Source organism: Ochotona curzoniae, unplaced genomic scaffold (assembly GCF_017591425.1).
Source record: "Ochotona curzoniae isolate NIBS_2020 unplaced genomic scaffold, NIBS_Ocur_1.0 contig_2754, whole genome shotgun sequence".
Lineage (NCBI taxonomy): Eukaryota > Metazoa > Chordata > Mammalia > Lagomorpha > Ochotonidae > Ochotona > Ochotona curzoniae.
In genome coordinates, this window is record NW_024465582.1 from 14,778,444 (window position 1) to 14,799,173 (window position 20,730).

The following is a 20,730-nucleotide window of genomic DNA, read 5'->3' on the forward strand; positions in this document are numbered from 1 at the left end:
AGAGTGATGAAGAGAAAGAGAGAGACGGAGAGAGATCTTCGACCTGCTAGTTCATCAGCTAAACAATTGCAGTGCTCAAGGCTGATGCTCAAACTGAGACTTAACACAGTGTAATCTAACGCATGTTTTCTCACATGTTTTCTTCTTTTGAGGTTTTCTGACCCAATTTAACAGTCTTTTAAATTCAAATTTTAGAGTGAGCCCAGTTTTACTCAACCCAGAACCCCTGCTACTGACTTCAAGGTGATAATTTTTTTTAGAGAAGTGTTTTCAGCTTCAGAACTCTTTTTGCCATCTATTTTAATTTTAAGGTACAATTCCATAGACTCTGGAATTTCCCCTACCTCCTCCCCAAATTTCCTCCCCCAATTTCCTCTCTCCAACTTATTTCCCCCATATTATTACAATAGTATAGTCCTTCATAAAGTCATAAATCCATCATTCTGTTAATTAAGTGTATCCTGTCATTGCCAGTGCAGACACTGCAGCTTCAGAACTTTTGATATTTAGACCACACAACTCCTTTGTGCTAGGAGGATGTTATCGTGTAGAATATTTAGTGATATCTTTAGCCTCTACTCACCAGATGCCCATAGCGCTCCTGTCCTTGATCCCTACTACGGAAAACAAAAATAGCTCCAGGTATTGTCAGATATCTCTTGGGAGATACAATCATGATGGTTGAGAGCTACTTTTACTTTTGAAAAGCTTTTATATTTTTATATACTTGAGAGACAGAGATAAGCTGACAGGGGTGTGGGTAGAAGTAGAGAGAGGGAGAGAGAGGGAGAGGGATAAGGAGACCACCCATTTGCTGGTTTATTCCCCAAGTACTCACATAGCTGGGGGCCAGGCCAGGCCAAAGCCAGGGGCCAGGAACTCCATTCAGGTCTCCACTTGAGTGGCAGGGATGCAGCTGCGTCAGCCATCTCGTGCCGCACATTATCAGGAAGCTGGATCAGAAGTCAAGACAAAGTTTGAACTCAAGTACTTTAATGGGGACACAGGTATCCTGAGTGGTGGCTCAGCCAACTAAACCACAACATCTACCTCTGAAAGAATAGTTTAAAAAAAACACGGAGGTGCTCAGGGCCATTTGTAATACTATCTTGATTAAAACCAGATTTTCTTTTACTTCTATTCATGTTCTTAAACATTCCAGAAATTACTTGTAGCTATCTATTCTTCTCAACCTTGATGTTACTACTAATTACACATGAGTAGATTCTATCTCCTTAAGCATAGATTGCACCCTTGCCAATTGGATTCTCCTGTGTCTTATATGAAAAAAAAAATGTTTTTCCAGCCAAATTTTCTGAAGATGCATTATTTTGTCTTAAAAATTATATCTACATTTTGATAGATAGTGAGAATGCCATGCTGTGAGCTGGATGACTGAATATGTCACATCCAGTATTACGGACACTGTATGCATCACTTTTGGTTATTATATGGGGAAATCCTGCCAGTTTTTACCCATTCATGACACAATACCTAGCTTCTATTTTCCTAGAATGTGAGTCACCTGGTTGTATACTGTTTTAGGATGAGATGGTAATGAATCTACAAGGAGTATATGTAGAATAAATTGGTAGCATCCACCTTTAAGTTGCTAACCCCCAAGGCAACAACGGAGGGTGATGAGTAAATGAATCACATAAAAACATCAGTGAGTTTGGTCATTTATTGATGCCACACAAAGGCAGTCTGTGATTACAATCTGGCTTTAAATATTGAGGCACCCACTGAGGACCCCCTTAAGCAGCTGGGAATTGAAGGGGAAAAGCAGCCCAGGGATGTAAAGGGAGAGAGGCATTTGTTACCTATGTCATACAATTACTTTGGAGAACGACGACAGACAGGAAAGCACTTCCTCCCCTTCCAAGTTATTTTGAATGACATAACTAACATAAACTAACATAATTGTGTTTGAATAAGCAATACAAGCAACAGGAGTGCCATCCAGTATGTTGGCTAAGTTGAGCACCAGGAAGTTCATATCACATGGTTCTTTCCCTGGAAAGTGAGTCAATGAGGACTGAACACCAGATACATAATCCTGAAGTTTGATCTCAAAGACAGAGAGGAGAAGAGCTGAGAACTGCCCTCTCTGGGATAGCAACATGTGCCTTCCAGAGTCTGGAAGACTTTAATCAAATGGTAAGATATGGTTCAAAATCATATAATTCCTCAGCTGTGTTTCAGAAACATGGTGAAGATTACCAGAAACATTCACTCTGTGAAAAGCATCACATTGTGATTTAGTGGACACTTGCCTCTCAGAACGGATGGAAGTGTGCTCTTGAGTCAATCAATGACAAAACCAAGTGTTTCTAGACAGACTGGCAATTCTTTGTACCATGAAATGATTTCCTGATTTAAGAAAATATTGACTGTGAAAGTCTCTTAGAACATTCTTTCGTGGTGGACTTAATTCTGTTTTTATGTTTAAGAATTAAGATGACTCACAAAGAGATAACTCTACCACTGTGAAAGGCAATGTAAACCACATTGGATTTTAAGATCTAAAGATATTTAGCACCAGGCCCTGTGGTACCCTTGCTGGCTAATGGCAGATATTTACTGAATGTGTCTTGCTGTACTTCTTCCGGGTTCATTTAAGATGGGAAGAAAGGAGGACCAGCATGAAGCTCACCAATGATTTTGCTTCACACCAGCCACTATGAGCATCAAAGAACTGAACACACTCTACAGGTCCTTTTCTATCATTCTCCCTGCTGATCTGAAACCCTCCCCAGTTTTACAAGCCAAGGAGCTGCCTAAACACTGCCAACCAATAGTTGAGTGTTATAAAGGCAACAACCTACATAGCAGATGACTCTGAGTATTCAATGACAGATGCTATAGAACTATCTCACCATGCAGCACCATAATGGAAATGAGTGTCCATGACAGTCGATCAAGGACCAATGATTTGACCCTGAAAAACTAGAAATACCTAGAATGAAGCACCTGGCCAGTCCTTCCTCACAAGTCTAACACTTCATCCACTGCTTGAGGAGGAAGTGACACAGACCATTCTGTATATTGGGAAATCTGGCCTAGTTGACTTTGTTGAGGTGAGTAGGACTATGGGAATGTTCCTGAGTTTTATAAGCCTGGTATGCCCAGGTCTCTGATGACACGTATTTCACCCTGTGCTAGTACAATAACAGGTTGAATTAAATAAATCCAACTTACTAAATTGATCCCTTGGGAAGCCTGTACTACATACACAAAATGACGGTGCGAATTACTGCATTAGAAAAAAATCTGATTTTCCTTCACTCATAAAACTAACAACTCATTCTTTGCTCTCTCAAACTGTGATTTTACCAAAGATTCTCATCGACCAGCAATGCTTAAAGACAGAGAAGAAGGAAATTATTATCTAGAAATAAGTTTCTGGCTTTGGGTAAACATTCTATTTTCTCCGTTTCTGATAGATCTTGAATTTTATCCTTTCCCCAGTATTATATTTTCCACAGGTATTTCTTAGAGTACTACATAATTTTGGCTTGGAAAAAAATAGAAAGCATAATAATATACAAGTGTGAGTTCTAGATATGCAGACAACAGAACTGGCATTGGCCAGCAATACCATTACACATTTTTAACAGAAGATATGTATGCAGTTTCACATACTCTCATCCACTTGTGTGCCTATCCAGAGGTTAATATTAGTTTTGCCACCACTTAGTTATTAGCACCATTTTTCAATAGCACCATTCTGCTGAACAGACTGACAGTTAAAGGGAAATGTGGGATATTGGACTCCATGACAAAGGGTGTGTACAAGTTTAAAAATATGCTGCCCATAACAGGAAGGCCACATCCCTGATTTCCTCCATTGTCAAGGCTTAGTTCTTACGTTTTCATCCCTCTTAACTGCCTATCCTCTTCGGACTCAGTTCACATAGGACCTCCCTTTGCAAACAAGTTCACCTGGAAATGTGTACTGAATTTGAGACCATGGCCTATTTCAGCTTCTGACAGGTGACAGAACACTGGATCACCTAAGGTAAGAGACCTTGAAATGGAAGTCATAGGTACACTGAAGACATCATCTTTATCTCATTTTTTTAAGAGCTTTTCCCTAGACAAGATGGAACTAAAGTTCCTGTATCTAGTTCAGTTGTCTAGAGTTTCAGTGTCTAGCCTGGGGGCAGGTGAGGGCAGGTGGCCACCACAGAGCTGGTTCCAACAGTCTCTGTAATTAAGGTCCTGCAGCAAGAGACTTGTGGGGACTCCAGCTCATGGCTCAGGGGGGTACTGTGGGAGCAAGAACCTCAGGCAGCAAAGCTCATTTGCTCTTCTGTGAGGCAAGTAGAAGACCACTTTTCTTTGCTAATCGATTTCAAAATCCATTTCAGTTCATCTGCTTCTTGAGAGTTTTCAAAGAAATGACGCTCAAGTTGGAAATGTTTGGCTATCCCTTGTGTCTACGTCTTGAAGTCTAGAGTCTCAAAATGAGTGCGGGACAGATAAAGAATCCAACAGTGGTGGAGGGCTGGTCAGCAGCGTGTACTCAACACTTTCTCCTCCAGCCCTAGTTGAACTCTGGGTGACTGATAGCATTCCTTTGCCAGGAGGAATTAAAGGAGTGTTTCTAAAAACCTTCCCCAGGTATGAAGGGAACCAAGGTAAACCAATGGAAAAAGGGTTTGTTTCCTGGCTGAGTCTGGCAGTGGCCTGATTCTCTTGAGGTAGTCTGGGGAAAATCTGGTCTCTCTGATCTAACCTTTAGGAAGGGAGAATGAGACATAATTTCACAGATCTGCCCAGCCTCAGCCCTGTCTCAGCAGCAAACCCCAGGTGACGCCTGATTCTCCTGGCTATTTCACTTTCCTATCAGGGAGTGGCAAGAATGACAGTCCCGGACCTCCTGTGAGGGACATTTGATGGCTAGTGGAACACAATGGCTTTTTGGTTATGACCAAGTTTGGATCTCAAAAAGCATATAGCAAAAAGTCAAGGAAACGATCCCTGGGACTCTAACATGTTGCCGTCAGCAGGCTGCCGTGGTCCATGGTGGAGGGTGGCTTCCTTCTGGACTCAGAGCATGTCGGGGTTCTTGAGCAACTGCCGTCTTCTCTGCCCTGGAGTCCGCACAATGTGTGTTTGAGAACACGTGTGGCAGCACTGGGCCCTCACGGTGGCCTCAGAGCATTTCTTCATGGCTCTCAGGGTCTGGCAGAAAGTGACAGACAGTTTATCCTTGGGGCAAAGTAAACCTGTAGGAGGGAAGGTAAAGATGAGAAAACAAAACCAAAGATTGTTCTTTACAAAGTGAATGAGCAGGACTTCCACTAATAAAGACTTTATGTGTCTACCAAGAAAGGACCCGTAATGACAGCTGCTACCTAGTGAATGCTCACCAAGTATCAGAAATTGGAAAAGTGTGTTCAAATGTGGCGTGAGACATGCACAAATGATTCCCAGAGTCAGTATACAACTGGTTACCCAAATTCTACTCCTGATTCAACTCTAGCTCACTGTGAGTGGGTTTGCCTCTCAGTACTCTTGGCCTTGCTGTCCTCCACGCATGATCACACTAGACTGTGCAGGGGCCACACCCTCCTCCCCATTTTGTAACTGGCTGTCAGACCTCATAGCCTGAGTATTTCTGGTCTAAAGAGGAATACAATTAGGCCCACAACACAATTTTTTTTTTTTGAAAGTGAAATTGTTTTAAACTTTGCTAGAGTGCCTCATGGAGCTATTTGGCTAGTTTTCACTCTCTTGGGCAGAGAAATTTTAAGAGCCCGAAAGGAAAGTAATTTAACAAACAGGCCCAGTTCATCTTAAACAGAGCAGCCACTAGAGTAGCTATGAAAGTAATAGATTTTTAGTCCAAAATCTGTGTTTGTCGCTTCATTATGCTTTTTTCACCTTCCCGTTACCAAGGCCCAAAACGCTCTCTTTCTCCACAAAACTCATCATTTCCTTACCTGTGCCCTGTTATTTTTTTCCTTCTTCTTTTTGTGAAGAAATAAATGTCTTCCAGAAAATCCATTTTGTGTGTAAGTTTCAAGTATACTTAGGAATAGATAATGGACAATGTTCCTGAAACCCCAAACCTGTTGTCATGACTAATTCTTTTCTTCCTCAGATCTCTTCTTTAAATCTATTATATAAGCAATTACTCTCCCCTAAAATCTAACAGTAAACTGTCCTAGATGCACTCTACAAAACAGGCCATGTTTACACCACGCACTGTTTGCTGTCCTGCAGTGATAGACTTGGGGCTTGGAGCCTGTAATAACACACATAGACTACCGTGTTGGTGAGATAGCCAAAGTTTATTAGTGGCATTAGGCTTTCACAGACTGAGGCTAATGTAGGATAAGGGAAGAGGTATTGAGGAGTTTATGTAGTTCCCTTAAACCTTTCTACGGAATCATCAATTGTTTCCAACCCTTGTTCGAAACTATCTTTTTGTTTTGTATATGCCATCAAGTGTTCTCATTCAAATAATATCCAATCGGTCATTCTCATAGAAATGCTATCCCACCAATTGTCATCCTATGCTCGCTGTCCTTCTACGAGTCACAATGTCCCACAATGCACCATAGGACTATTGTTCAGAACAGCTTCCTGCTTGCATTTTGGATTTGAGTCACAGGTCAGAGTGAAAGTCAAGGAGTCACATGGCTACTTTGGCATCTTGGACAGCCACTTCTGAAGCCTTGGGATGGGCAGATAAGGTCCATGTGAAACAGCTCTTGGATCCACATTCTTTCTGCTATCAGTATGGGAGTGCAGCAAGGAATAAAAAACAACACGCATGTGAAAGCTCTGTGCATCCTATGCTTTTGGCCACATCAGCTGCCAAGGATCCCTTCTGCCTCAGTCTCCCAACCCATATAACTGCCATGTAACCCGCCCAGATGTGGTTGTACACTCCACCTTAAAATGTTCTGTCAATGGGATAGGGGATTTGTTTGAGGGGGGGCAAAGGGTAAACGATGCTTGTTTTAGGAGTATCTGCTTAATTGCATAAATAGAGCCTCAGTCTTTAGCCCTTTTGTATGGTCAACTGGGTCTTTCAAAATTTAAGTGGCCCCCCACAAAGTTGAAGTCTTAACTCTTGGTAGCTATAAATATGAATTGTTTAGGAAACAGAGTCTTGGAAAATATAATTATGTTGTAAATTATGATAAGGTCAACAGTAGGGTGAACCGTTAGCTCAACAGCATGAGCAGCCTTGTAATAGGAGAAGAGGGATGGGAGCTTGGCATAACTGAGTGCCTGCTATGCATCCAGCATCTTGGGCTCTGATCCAGCTCCCTGCTACTGCATCTGGGAAGGGAGTAGATGATGGCGCAAATACCTGGGTCCCTGCCAGCCACACGTAATACCCTGATACCTAGGAGGAAGGCTCCTGGCTTTGGCCTGATCCAGCCCTGGCTCTTGTGTGCGTTTGGGAAGTGACTCCATAGATAAATCTCTGTCTCAAATAAAATGAAAATACTTTTAAAAATATTGAGGGAAAAAACAGACTACAGTGACAGGCAGGCATACACACCCACATGCACACACGAGAAATTCATGCCCCGATCGACACAGAGAAGGGAGAGGACCGTAGACTAGAGCTCAGGAGGTGTATGTCAAGAAAAGACAGTAGCTATAAGCTATCTCCAGAAGCTAAGACAGCAAGCACAGGCCTGGAATCAGCTTTACTTTGGACTTTTAGACTCTTTATGAGAAAATAAACACATGCTGTTTTGAGTCATCAACTTTATGGCGGATTGTGATGGCAGCCCTAATGCTGTCTATTCTACATCAATGACAATGATAGAGATAGAATTTAGTGCATTTATCTATACTGCACCATGTGCTTAATGTATGCTCTGCCATTTGATCCTCATAGGAATTTCCTTGCCTGCCCAGAACAGGTTCCCTGCCCAGAATAGGTTCACTTGCTCACCACAGGAGCCTCACACATCAGGATAGGTTAACACATGAGATACTGACAGACTCAGCCAAGCCTGTGGTCCTCTCCTGACCTTAGAAATGATGAAGTCATGAGAGCAGCTTCCCAAGTGCTCCATGGAGACCTGGAAGTGTACTGAGTCCTCGGGTTCCACTGTTGCAAAGTGGGAGACCTAGAAGGAAGTGCGGAAAGCCAGTGATAGCCCATACCAGTGGTCTGTATTCTGGGCCTGTGTTCAGCAGCTTATTTAGACAACTGTGAGCTTGATATCATGCTGGGGCCTAATTACACTGGTTCTCCTTACTGTTGTAAAACAATGGAGCCTTTTGTGTTCATCAAGCAATCACTCCTGAAGTACACACAAGGCTGGTAATCAGAGGTGACTTGGATGGGAGATTCCAGTTTGCCTCTATTCAACAGCAGCCACACTTGGACTTTTAAAGGCATAGCTACATATCCTTGAGCTGCATCTAGGTTGGAGAGTGAATATTTTGCTAGTGAATAAAAACTGAAAAACAATTTCAACATTGTTGATACAGTTTCCCTAAGCTGTTGCTTCCTTGAAACCAAGAACTATGTCTTAAACATTTCTGTATCCTCAGCCCTTAGGATCCAACCTGAGACATACCCTGACATCAATAATGCTTCCTGAAAGAATGAAAATCTTTTCATCTGGAAGAAGAGCCTGAAGTAGAAAGGTTACTAATTTATATGTTCATTTGTATCAACACTAGATGTAAGCATCATCCCTATGACTTTTTACATTTTCACTTGGCAAGGAGAGCGAGCATGTTCCCATCATCTTGTTCACTTCCCAAATGCTCACAACAGCCAGGACTGGGCCAGGCAGAAGCCAGGAGACCAGAATTGCACTGTCTCCTAACTGTTACCTCCCAGGGTAGGCTTTCACAGGAAAGTGGAACTGGAAATGAAATCAGGACTCTAATCCAAGCATTCCAAAATGGATATAGGTCCCAGTTGGCCTAATAACAGCTTCACCAAACACCTGCCCATTCTTTATTCTTTTTCTTCTTTTTCCTACCTCTAATTCTCCAAATTAGAACAAATAGATAGATAGATAAGTAACTAATATATAAGTAGACAGTTTCAGAAATGGTATGCATAAAGGCTTTGCCTTGGTTTTGTTTTTTAACCAAGATGAATAGAATGCCTAGAATGTGCCTGATAATCAATACATGGATTCTCTTGATTTACTTTTCACCCCAATACTGTTAGAAAATACTTTGTAATTGTTATTATGGAAAAGGTAGTTCTGATTTAGATTTTAACTCATTAAGAATTCAGATGAGTCCCAAAGAAAGTAAAATTATCTGGAGGAAAGCAAACTTCATGTGCACTTCCTCCTAATCTTGCAAGATGGACACAAATGTGTCAGGTGTGATGGCTGGCTCACAAGGATTCTACATTGATTGATTGATTGATTGATTTTCAAAACATTTTAGAGAGCACAGGGAGGAGGGTAAGTAGATGACTCATGAAATAAAGACATTTCTTGCAATTTCTCTTTTATGTTGCTTCTGTGTGAGTAAGCATCACTTCGCCTGCAAGGGAAGCTAATAATTAACTTGTGTAGGCCTAGCATTTGTTGCTGGGTGGATTCCATTGTTATTTACACCAATTGCCAGCAAACTGTTAGTCATCATCTCTTCAGTGTGTTATTTTAGGGAGAAAAACAATACACATTTAACTCACCTTTCATTATTGGAGATTGTATTCTTCTGCGAAAAGACAATTAAATACAACCTACATCTAATTCAGCTAACCTGTGATACTTGGGACAGTCAACAGGCCAAAACTAGGTAGCTGCATTAATCACACACACACACACACACACACACACACACACACACACACACACACGCTAAGAGAGATTACACAGCTTCTGCATTTTTAGAGCATGGTGTCGTGGAAGCTGATGAGAGAAAGAAGGATCCAAATTGGCCCCTAAGTCTATAACACATGCTTCTCAAACTGAATCACCAGGAGGTCTTGTTTAAATGCAGATTCTGATGCAGTGGTCTAGAGTAAGACCTGTGAGCCTGCATTTCTGGCAAACACCCAGCAGATGACAATCCAACTGGTCTGGAAGAAATAGTCCAGTAGACTAAACAGGAATAACACCTTGAAAGTCAACACCAAGTGAATACTTCTGGTATTTCAGGTAAGGCCAGCCAAAGTCACCTTTGCCAGTTGGTTCAAAAACAAGCAGCAAGGAATAACCATGCCTAAAACCTTTCTCCTTAACACTTGAATCTGGATTGGCAACCCACATCTCTCTTCTGGGCTCCATATCTGTGATGCAAGCCAGTCACAGAACATGCCTATCTAGATGACTCACAGGCCCCTTACCAAACATGTCTCCAACACAACTCATTATCTTCCCCTTGTCTCAAACTGGACTTATTCTCCCAGCCTATGGTAACTTCATCTACTCAGTTGCCTGAGTCTGAAATATGGAAAAGAGATCCTTCCTCTCCTCTCCCTAAGTGCAAGGTTCTGCCCATTTTCCCGTGTGACTCCTGAATCTGCTTATCCCTGTCTGCACTTCTACTGCTGTAGTTCATGTCACACGCACATTTTGCTTGGGGCACAGCTACAGTCTCCTGACTGGTCCTCCCTTCTCCATACTCTACACTGAAGCCAGCATGAGTTCCTTGTCCTCACCGTTTATTTGGAATATGTCAACAGTCCCTTCCTGCCTCAAGAATAAAATGCAAACTCATCAGCACGTTTTACTGGCTCTTTATCTTCTAATTGCAGCTTGCTTCTCTGACTCATTTTCAAACTCTCCTTGATGCTTTCTCCTTGATACTTATGTGCCATGCCACTGTCTCTAAAGAAACAATGTCTGTCTTGTTCTGAAGCTAGAAGTTCCTCTTGGAATTGCTTGTTCATTCTTTCACTGTAGGTCTATCCTGCTCTCTCCAGTGTAGGTTTGTGGCCCTTTCCAAATACTGTCCTAAAACCCCTTATTTTGTTTGTGCTTTTGTTTATTGGTGGGCATTGTATATAGCCCATAGTAGGTGCCCAACAAATATTTCTTGAATAAATGCAAGATTTGAAAAAAAAGAAATACTCCATAGGAAAAAAAATCTCTTCACAATATTTCCTACCAGAACAATCTCTGTTGGATAGCTCAGAACTTGGGAAGAGATAAATACACAATTCATCATTTCTCATCTTTAAGAATCTTTGGAAAAACATCATCTATTTTCTCTGATATAAGGTAAGTTTCATGTAAAATACAAGATCAGTAGCTATAGAGATAAACATACATGCACATATAGTCATCGAGAGGAACTACATAATAGAGTATCATATTGAGATACAATACAGTGTGCATCTCTACTCCCAAATCAAAGATGAACTCCCAACGAAACTGCTAAATATGTCTTGACAATTGAATGCTGGACTTTGTGCAACTGCCTATGGCTATAAATGCTATGACATACTTAAAAAGCAGAATGGTAGACTTGTGATTATTTTTGAAGGACTATACTATTGTAATAATATAGGAGAAATCAGTGGGTGGGGGGAGGGAAATGGTGGTGGGGAATCCCTAAGTCTATGAAACTGCAGCATAAAATAAATTTAAAAAAAAGAATCTTTGGAAAATGACTACTATTACATACTCCCAACATGCTGCCTTCTCAGGAGCAGCATGGTTCTTTATTGGTGTCTCACAGTTGCTTTTTTCATTCAAGGCAAAGTAAATCCATCCTGACACTCACATCTCAATGAACAGCATCTACGCGAGCACTTCCCACTTGGTAACTAATGTTACATAAATGGTCAACAAGCATCCTTCTTCCCTGCTGCAGAATTTTTACCCCAGGTTCTTAATTTAATTTAGAAATCTTGCATGCAAGTGAAGGACAAAACATTGATGGGATGGAGATTAGAGTTCATGGCCGAACTCGCTCATTTATGGATAAAGCACAGTCTGTTGACACGCAGGGACTTGCTTAAGGGAGGTAACCGAGTTCTCTCATGATAGTACTTATAAGGGCACTTTTCCTAATTATTGAAGACATTCACCACAGGTCTGCAAAGCTTCTGTTGCTATTCCCTTTGTGCCCGAAAGGAAAAGGAAGCTGAGAGCATTAAGCGGTACGTCAGAATCATATGAACAGAAAGAAGCTGCTTACGGGGATAGATCCAATCTCCCCCTTCCCAAAGCTGGATTCCTGCCATGTCTGAGGAAGCGTGACAGGTGGAGAACAGGAAGAAAGGGGACCTGGCTGGCAATGTGGCTCTGATGTCACCACCCTGTGAGTCACTTACATGCTACGTGACCTCTTCAGGCTGCCAAGAAGATCCCGTGTCACAAACTGGGATACTGCTGACAGTGACAGCTGGATGTCACAGACGATGCTGATGTGGCATTACTCACTTCTTCCTCTTTGTAGTCCCATGGTACACGCTCATGTGCTAGTCCATGTCCCACCCAGCTCCCAGCGTCCCCTTTCTTTATACTGAGCATTCAGATACCTAGGCCTCTCAGAGGCTCACCCTATCTCCAGGATGGCCTCTGCCTCTCTGCGGAGAGACTTAAATGCTTGCCAGTCCACTTCCTCTGAGTTATCTTTCCACCAAGAGTGTGGGCATTGGCAAAGGCCAGCCTGCTGTTTAGGAGTTGAGAAATCCAATGTGGAACTTATGAGCCGCTTTGTAAGACTGGGCTGAAGCTGGGACTTGCCCCTTTTCTGTCCTACTTCCTCTTCTCTCTTACTGGCCCTTTCTAGAAGCATTTCCTTAATGAATTCTTTGCACACATAGTTTCACTGAGTCCTGCTTCTGAGGAAGCTGACCTGGGACACTAGTAGATTTCTAGAGCTCATCTGTACTTGTCTCTAAAGAGTTTAGAAGCTCGCTTGTACACCTTTGAAAAAAGTAAACGTATAGAATTATCAACTATATGGATGATATCAGGGTGGACATTAATAGCAGAATAGATGAGAAAAATCCCTCAAGGAATTAAAAATTAAAAACTCACCAAATCAGACTTCTTGTACTCAGGGATGAAGCAAAGAGCATGCAAAATGAGCCCTGTGTGGAGTCATGGGATTGACTCATCTCTTCCCCACCCAACAAAGCCTTTCACTCACCAGTCCCGCTCCTGCAGGGTTGAGGGCTGCAGTTTTGAGATTGTGGAGGCCTGGATTCAGGATCACACAGGCACTGGGCTTGGTCTTCCAGTGTAACATTCACCGAAGGGACACAACGGACAGTTCTCTTCTGGAGGCCACCCCCACAGGATGTGGTGCACTGAAAGACAGGGCCACACAGAGTCAACCCTTCCGCAGGTGTCTCTAGCACCCTGAGACTGAGCAGGGCACTCCTTTAATGGGCTGAGACCATTTTACAAAGAGCTGTACAGTAAGCTGTAATTCAGAGCTGAGAGATAAGATGGGTCCTATCAGATGGGTCGTGTGGACTGAATTTTGCTTGGTTTCCTGTTTGGCCTTCTACCACAGAGCCACACCATTGGGATCCAGACACCCTTCTTAGTCTCGCGGTGTCGCACATGGTTGGTCCCAGGAAGAGTTCCTAACTCAACTGGCTGATTAATCACTTCATTGGAAATTTGGAGTTGAGTCTCAGCAAGAGATTCTACCTGGAATATGCAAATTTTGATGTAACTATAGCTATATTTCTTTCTAAGCAGAAAGCATGGAAACCAGATGACAGAAAACATGACATGAATGGAAAGAAGTGGGAATGAGAAGTAGTGTTCCTATAACGCATTCACATCCTTGGTTCTAGCTAAAACTCTCAACCTTGAATCATGTGAATAATATGGCATGAACCATCTGAAGAGAGGTTGAATTGCAAGCAAAGCAAAACAAAAATATTTCATATCTGGGCCCTTATGTGTCTGCTTCTGTTTCTCTGAAGTGCTTTCGACTGCAGGCTGCAAATCATATGTGGAAAAGCAAGTGCTGGCAAGGCTGGAAAAGCTGGGAGGAGGGCACAAGGCAAGTCAGAGTGGATGACAAGATGTTCAGAGGAGCAGGGAAAAGGCCAAGTATGGAGCTGAAGAATCTGAAAATCTACCTGCTTCCCTTAGAATCTTGCAACCCACCTGCCAAATACTTCATTGCCTTTGGAAGCATCTAAAGAATTCACCTGCTTCTGGATAGTCCTGTGACAGAGAGCTGGTAACCTTCTCTGCCCTTCTAACTCAACTGATTGTACACTTGACCATCTGTTTTCTAGCTTCCGAAATTTTCCTGACCCCTCTGTTCGACTGTTGCTTCCAGTCCCATCTTTTTCTCTGTGGGTTTGCACCGCTTTTCATGTGTCATCCCTTCTGTCTATTTAGTGGAGTTTTGGGAAAAGAAGTAAATGAATATTTTCAATGCACAATTTGACTTTTTCACTTCACAACACATTACACAGGTTGGGAAGGATTCTATAGGCTGGCTCCAGCATTAGCCTCTTCCCACCATCTTATTCTTGGAAGGACACAATTGATGAATTCCTGCCACAGGGCACTTCCAAGGAAACTTCAACCCATGTCCACTTCCCTCAAGGAACTGTCTGTAAGACTTCAAACCAGGCAGGTTCTGCACCATTTCATGTTTCACTCTCCTTTCTCTTGGTGACCTGCGTGTTTTCCATGACTGCCACTTCTCTACTGAAGTATTTCATAATACAATGTTAGATGGTGTCTCAAGATTCTGTTTTCTAGAATAAGACAAGTTTCTCATGGGAGAATTGCCTTTATCTTTAGGCTCATGGATACAGTGTTATTTATGCAATAAATAACCTTTTAGAGAATAACCAATCTTTTGCTTACAGTTTAATTACTTCATTTATCTCCTCATCAAACATGCTGGCCATCTGGCAGATTGATGTGCAGGCTCACAGAGGGCTGAACAGCAAGCACTAAGTCAGACTAATCCTGCAGCTTCAGGACACGGGTGATTCATCTCAGGAAAGTGTTGGGTCCCGAATAGCCTTCTCTCAGGCTTTGATCCCTTGGGACAATTTTGGTATTTGATCTTTCCTGTTTTGGAAGTATTTGATCTTTTCTCTTCTAAACTCAAGGCACTAACCATGAATCCACAGCAGTTATGTGTCAACTTTCAGTGGACTTGGAAATGTTCAATGGCAGAAAAGTACAAGCAAAGGGCATGGAACCACAGTGCAAGTTAATGAATATGTCAGCAGTTATAACATGATAGGCTACTTTTATAACCAAGAAAAAATGAACGTTATTTTCTGTCCTAAACCTTAAGTAAAACAAAGCTTCTATAATTAGTTCTTACCAGGCCCCAGTTCCCAGTGGTCCAGTGACAGCAAAGGTGCCCATTGCAGGTTCTCGTGGATATAGGCCTTTTGGTCCAGTCACAGTGGCCTCCAGTACAAGACACCACTCTCTCCTGGACTCCACCTCCACAGGACCTGGAACACTGAGAGCCAGAGGGAGAAAATCAGGTCCAAATGAGGTGCTGGCAGATTCAGTGATAAGGGGAGAATTTTCACCACCAGTTTGGTTGTAGTGTCATGTGATTAGAAATTTCAGTATCCACACTGGAATCTCTAACATCCTTGGGAATAACCTGGCTATTTAAAATGAAAATCGGGAGGGGCTAGTGCCTTGGCATAGTTAGGTTAGCACACTTCACCTGTGGTACCAATATCTTATATGTGTGCTGGTTCATGTCCTGGTGGCTCCACTTTCAATCCAGTTCCCTGCTAATGTGACTGGGAGAACTGAAACATAGACCATGTGCTTGGGCCCTTGCACCCACATGGGAGACCTAAAGGAGGCTCCTGACTCCTGACCACCCCAGCTCTGGCTGCCGTAGCCATTTGGAGAATAAACCAGTAGATGGAAGATCTCTTTCTCTGTGACTTTCCTTCTCTTTTGTAAATGTGCCTTTCTAAACAAACAAACTCCCCAAAATAGGAAAACATGAATTAAAGAGTGAAAGCAGGGATGAAGAAGAAAATCATGAAGATAAACAAGAAGAGGAAAATAAGATGCCAAATGGTCCAGTGTCAAGAAATACGAACAAAGGAAAGAATTTTGGCTAAAAACGCAAATGAACATTACAGAAGGGATGTTACAGTACCTGCATTTTACCTTGAGAAACATTATCTAAAAACTAAATCTAAAATTAAGTTGTTTTTTATTATGATTGGCCTTGATAGCTCCAACAAGGAGCACATGTTTGTAATACATTTTTTGTCTTATATTAAAGTGGGATTTGGTTTTCTTTTCCTGTTACATAGAGCCTTAGAATTAATTTTTTCCATATTAGAAACAGCGAGATTGACGGATTTGTTTGTGATTTTGATGCATTAGCTATAATGTTTCCCCAATAAATTCAAGGTGACAAGTTGGATTTTCAAAGGGATGCAGTTCTAAAAAAAGATTAGCCATATTGTCTCATTTTCATGAGGATTCTAGAAGAAGATGAAATAATTTAGCAAGAGTCTGAAAACTACTTGGAAAAGCACTTTTGAAAAATCTTAGTGGTTATTCAGTAATAACAGCAATAAAACGATTATGGTCATCTCATCAATAGCATGCCCATCACACTGATTACTGCTGTGTAATGGTGTTTTAGACACAGGGAAATGATGCACAATTAATCTTTTCTAGTCAACAGAAGTATTGCAGCTCTGAGAATCACCATGCTCTTCCCCTCAGTTACTCATCGTTCTTGTACTCTGCACGAGAAGACAAATCCCACTTTTGGGATTCCCATGCAAGAAGCCAACAGATGCAGGGGTACCTGGCCAACTAGTCTGCAGGAAAAGAGGGTGAAGAAAGTATGGATATGTGGTCTTCAGACCAGCAACTCTAGCATCTTCTGGTGTTAGCTCTTTTCAGTTTATCACCACAAATCCAAAACACCAGATGCAGTGATCCATGCAGGAGGCTTTATTCCAGTAGGGATGATGGCTGCAGGGACAGGATTGGAGGCAGAGAGAATGGGACTAGCAGGTGTTTTTTTGTTCTTTCTTTTCATTCATTCATTCATTCATTCTTTCTCTCTCTCTCTCTCTCTCTCTCTTGTTGCACAGCTGGGTAGGGAAAGAGAAAAAAGAGGGAGCAGTAGTGGCTGCTGCCTGTGAAATACCAGGGAGTGTTTCAGAACCTTAGGAACTGCTATGAACACTAGACCCAGGTGGAGCCAAGTAGCTCCAGGGGCCTCAGCCAGATTTCAACCCTGACTTTACTTCTGGTTGGGATGCACTGCCTTCCCTTATTGGACACACAGTTGTTGCCCCCTGAATAAGCTATCTATCCAGTGTTTCCTCAGTTTATTTTTTGCTTAATTCCTTTAGCCTCTTCGTACTACCTGCATTAATAGTCTGGTTACATTTGAAATAAGACTCCATCAACTAATTTCCAGTTGTGTGAGTTTTAGGTAAGTTTCTCTATCCTTCTGAGTTCCAATATCTTCACACATAAAATGAAATGAATGAGGCCTATAATACAGGCTAAGAATTAGACCACATGTTGTATGAAAAGTTCCTATTTTATAGACACACTCAAAACATGCTTGGTTTTTCTTCTGTTGCCACTGTTGATGTTGATCTTTAAAAAAAATGTTCATTTATTTGGCAGGCAGAGATCTTTCACCAGCTAGTTTATTTCCCAAATACTCATAGCATCCTGGACTAAACCAAGCCAAGGACAGGAGAAAGAAATTCAGCCTGTGTCCTGCATGTGGGTTGCAAAGACTCAAGGATTTGAGTCATTACCTGCTGCTTCTTAGTGTGTGTGCCAGCAGGAAGCCAGGATCAGAAGCACAATGGAGACTTGGACCTCAGCATTTTGAGACAGTTGTCTCTCAAGCAGCATCTTAAACACTGGGCCAAGGATCCACTTCTTTATTTTCGCCTTTGTTCTATTAGGCACAGATACAACTGGGAGCATGTCTTAGCTCTTGAGGCATTTGTCTCTTAGAAAATCACACCAAGGAACAGAGAACTATTTTCAGTGACAAAGCACAATATCCCAGCAGAGCAAGGGACCTCACCATAAGGTGAAGCCACACCCACGCCACCTCACATGCAGTTTATTTGTCCAGACAATGATGTGGGCATTTGACTGAGAGGTTGAACTGTAAGGGTATACTGTCTATGGAAAGTGTATGGGCATTACATGACTCCAGCCCTGCTGCAGAAGCCAGGAGGAAACACATGAGGTCATGATCAAAATGGTTCTTAGGCAAGGGATCCTTGTTCAAATCATTTCAATGTTTGTTTCCCTAGCAGGGATCTCAACTGCCCAATGCATCCATTGGGAGGCCAGACTGTAACAAAACACTTAATTTGTCCTTATTGAAAGTACACATATCATCTCCCCAGCGGAACTTTGTTTTGGCTCCTTAAAATGTTTAGCTCCCCCCCACCACACCACGGCACCATTGAACGCAGTTATTGTCAAGGTGCACATTATGTTGCAACCTCTGGATTCCAATGGGAACCAATGCCACCAATGCTCTGGTACCCTTTCCAGGAGGTCCTACCTGGCTCCAGGGCTCCATCTGCCAGTCCTCACAGGGCTCTGTATTACAGCTCATACTCAGTGGAGGGGGGATGCCAGCCAAGAATTGGCAGTGAAATGGCCTCAGACTCCGTTGGTCCCAGTTGTCCATGCACTGAATCTCACGGATCTTGAAGCCCCCACTGCAGTTTCTGGAGCACTGTATGGAAGTAAAAGCAAAGGTAACCTGTGAGTCTTCCATTTTTGGCCTCCATTCCTCCCTGCCAATCTGGAGAATGGACTAGGTCAAGTTCAAGTGAACCCTATGTTCTTTCCCTGCCACAGAAAGTCACATGAGTAGCAGCTCTGGATGGGGCTATGGTATCAGAACACATAGATGGAAGTAAGAGGGTTTCTGTCTTCCCTTTACTTTCATTGAGAGGGAGTGAGAGATTGGAGGATGGAGAGAGGAAAAGAGGAAGAAAGTGAAAGAGAAAAAGAGAGAGAGTGTGTGTGACAGAGACCGACTCGGATGTGCCATTTTACTTTCAAGTGCCCACAACTTCCAGGGTTGTGCCAGACTGCAGCCATGAGCAGGGAACTGAATCTGGGTTTCCCATACGGGTGGCAGGGATCTAACTACTTGAGGCATCATTTGTGCCTCCTACATTAGCAGGAGGAAAGCTGCAATGCAAACATAGGCATTCTAACATAGGATACAGGAATTCTAACGGGTATCTTCATGACTAGGTCAAGCACCTGCAACAGTATGAGGTAATGATGCCTGACAGAAGTGGCCAAGTCACAGAAGCACCCTGAGGCATGGGAGTCACATCTGTGAACTGGAATAATAACAGCTCCCCTCTGGGTTGTTGAGAAGTCTCTCACATCAAGAGTGTGGTGCTTCTTGGCACCTGCTTTCTCATTGCAGCTCTACTCCCTAGAAATCTGTTCTCATTTCTGCCAAAAAAAAAAAAAAAGCCTACCTACCACTCCCTGAGATTCCCATGGGGGAAGCTTTCAGTCAAGGCCCCTTTGTTCCTCTCTTAGGGTCCTGTAAAAATAGGTTTTCTTTATGACTCTCAACACAGAATAGGTTAAGGTGTCTTTTAGAAAAGATCTCTAGTAGGGAAATTCAGACCATCTGCTCAGTGGGCATGAGTCATCCCTGTTTCTGTCTTCTTTCTTTGTCATCCTTCCTCCTACACCTGCCATCACCTGTCCCTTTCACTGAGAGCCATCATCCAGGCCCTAGGGAGCTGCCTCTTCCCACACTCCCAGCCTCAGGTAGCCAACTTTGTCTGCTCAGTCTCACAAAAGGACCTTCCAGGCTGCTGACTTCCGACGGGTCACAACAAACACTGATGGGCCTGGATCTCCTACAACCAGAGCTCACATGACCTATTCTTGAGTTGCTGCCTTTGTTGATCCTCAGACTTCTTGGATTTGTACAGCACCTTCCATTCCTCATCCGTAGGGATTTTATTTGGTCACAACCTGAGCTTCCAGGCCTTACTTCCTTGTCTATTTGGAAGTCTGGTATCAGCATATCCCTCCTGGCTTAGCTAGTCTCTGCATCCTGATCTTTCTCCTGGAGGCCCTGCTCTAACTTGTCTTTCCCTACCCACAGACACATGGGGGCTTGAGAAAGGTGGGATGGAGGCAGGTACTTATGCTCTTCAACTCAGATTCTTCCTGAATTCCCTGACTTGATCACATGTTCTTAACATCTTTATCACTTCCCTCTCTGCTTTACCTATAATAATTGCTTTTCCTTAGTTGAAATGGGATACCATCCCAGAAAAGTATTCCTTGAATACCTGATTTGTGAAGATACTTCCTACTGCTAGTTATTATAGCTCCTTCTCTGGAACTTGAAACATACAACAGCTTTCATTTATTTGGTCCAGGATGACATTGCCACTGCCATGATGGTGGAATCTCACCTGTGCTAGTTAGCAGGTGTTGTGAGTACCTAGTGAGGGCTAGTGTAGACAAGGAAAGTGGATTTGTTGAATCAATGTGTAAATTCAGAGCAAATGTAAGCTGGAGGAATTCCCAGTGGGTTGAGGTGATCTCTGGCTTCCCAAGGTGAAGCACATCTTTCTTTACCTTTCCAGCCCTCCCATGGTTCATCTCACATAGTCTACACTGCAGAAATGTGCCACCAAGATAAGGAGTCGTTTCAGGTATCTTTTCACCCAGCTCCCTTGTCTAAACAGCAAAAGGTCCAGCTTTTTCTGGCTGGGTGGAATAATTATGCTCATGAAGTATGGTTATGGAAAGAAAATTCCTCAAGACTTTACAGTAGAAATGATCC

General features: G+C 42.6%; 1 protein-coding gene across 1 annotated transcript in view; it reads right to left on the reverse strand.

Moving 5' to 3' along the window:
• Positions 1 to 5,055: 5,055 nt before the first annotated feature.
• ADAMTS12 (ADAM metallopeptidase with thrombospondin type 1 motif 12) overlaps positions 5,056 to 20,730 on the reverse strand; it is a 204,143-nt gene continuing 188,468 nt past the window's right edge. Inside the window, exons 21-24 of the mRNA XM_040977656.1 lie at positions 18,454 to 18,630; positions 15,232 to 15,375; positions 13,066 to 13,225; positions 5,056 to 5,234 (exon numbers count right to left, since the gene is read on the reverse strand). Coding sequence (XP_040833590.1) covers positions 5,056 to 5,234; positions 13,066 to 13,225; positions 15,232 to 15,375; positions 18,454 to 18,630 — 660 coding nt within the window. The remainder of the gene's footprint in view (positions 5,235 to 13,065; positions 13,226 to 15,231; positions 15,376 to 18,453; positions 18,631 to 20,730) is intronic.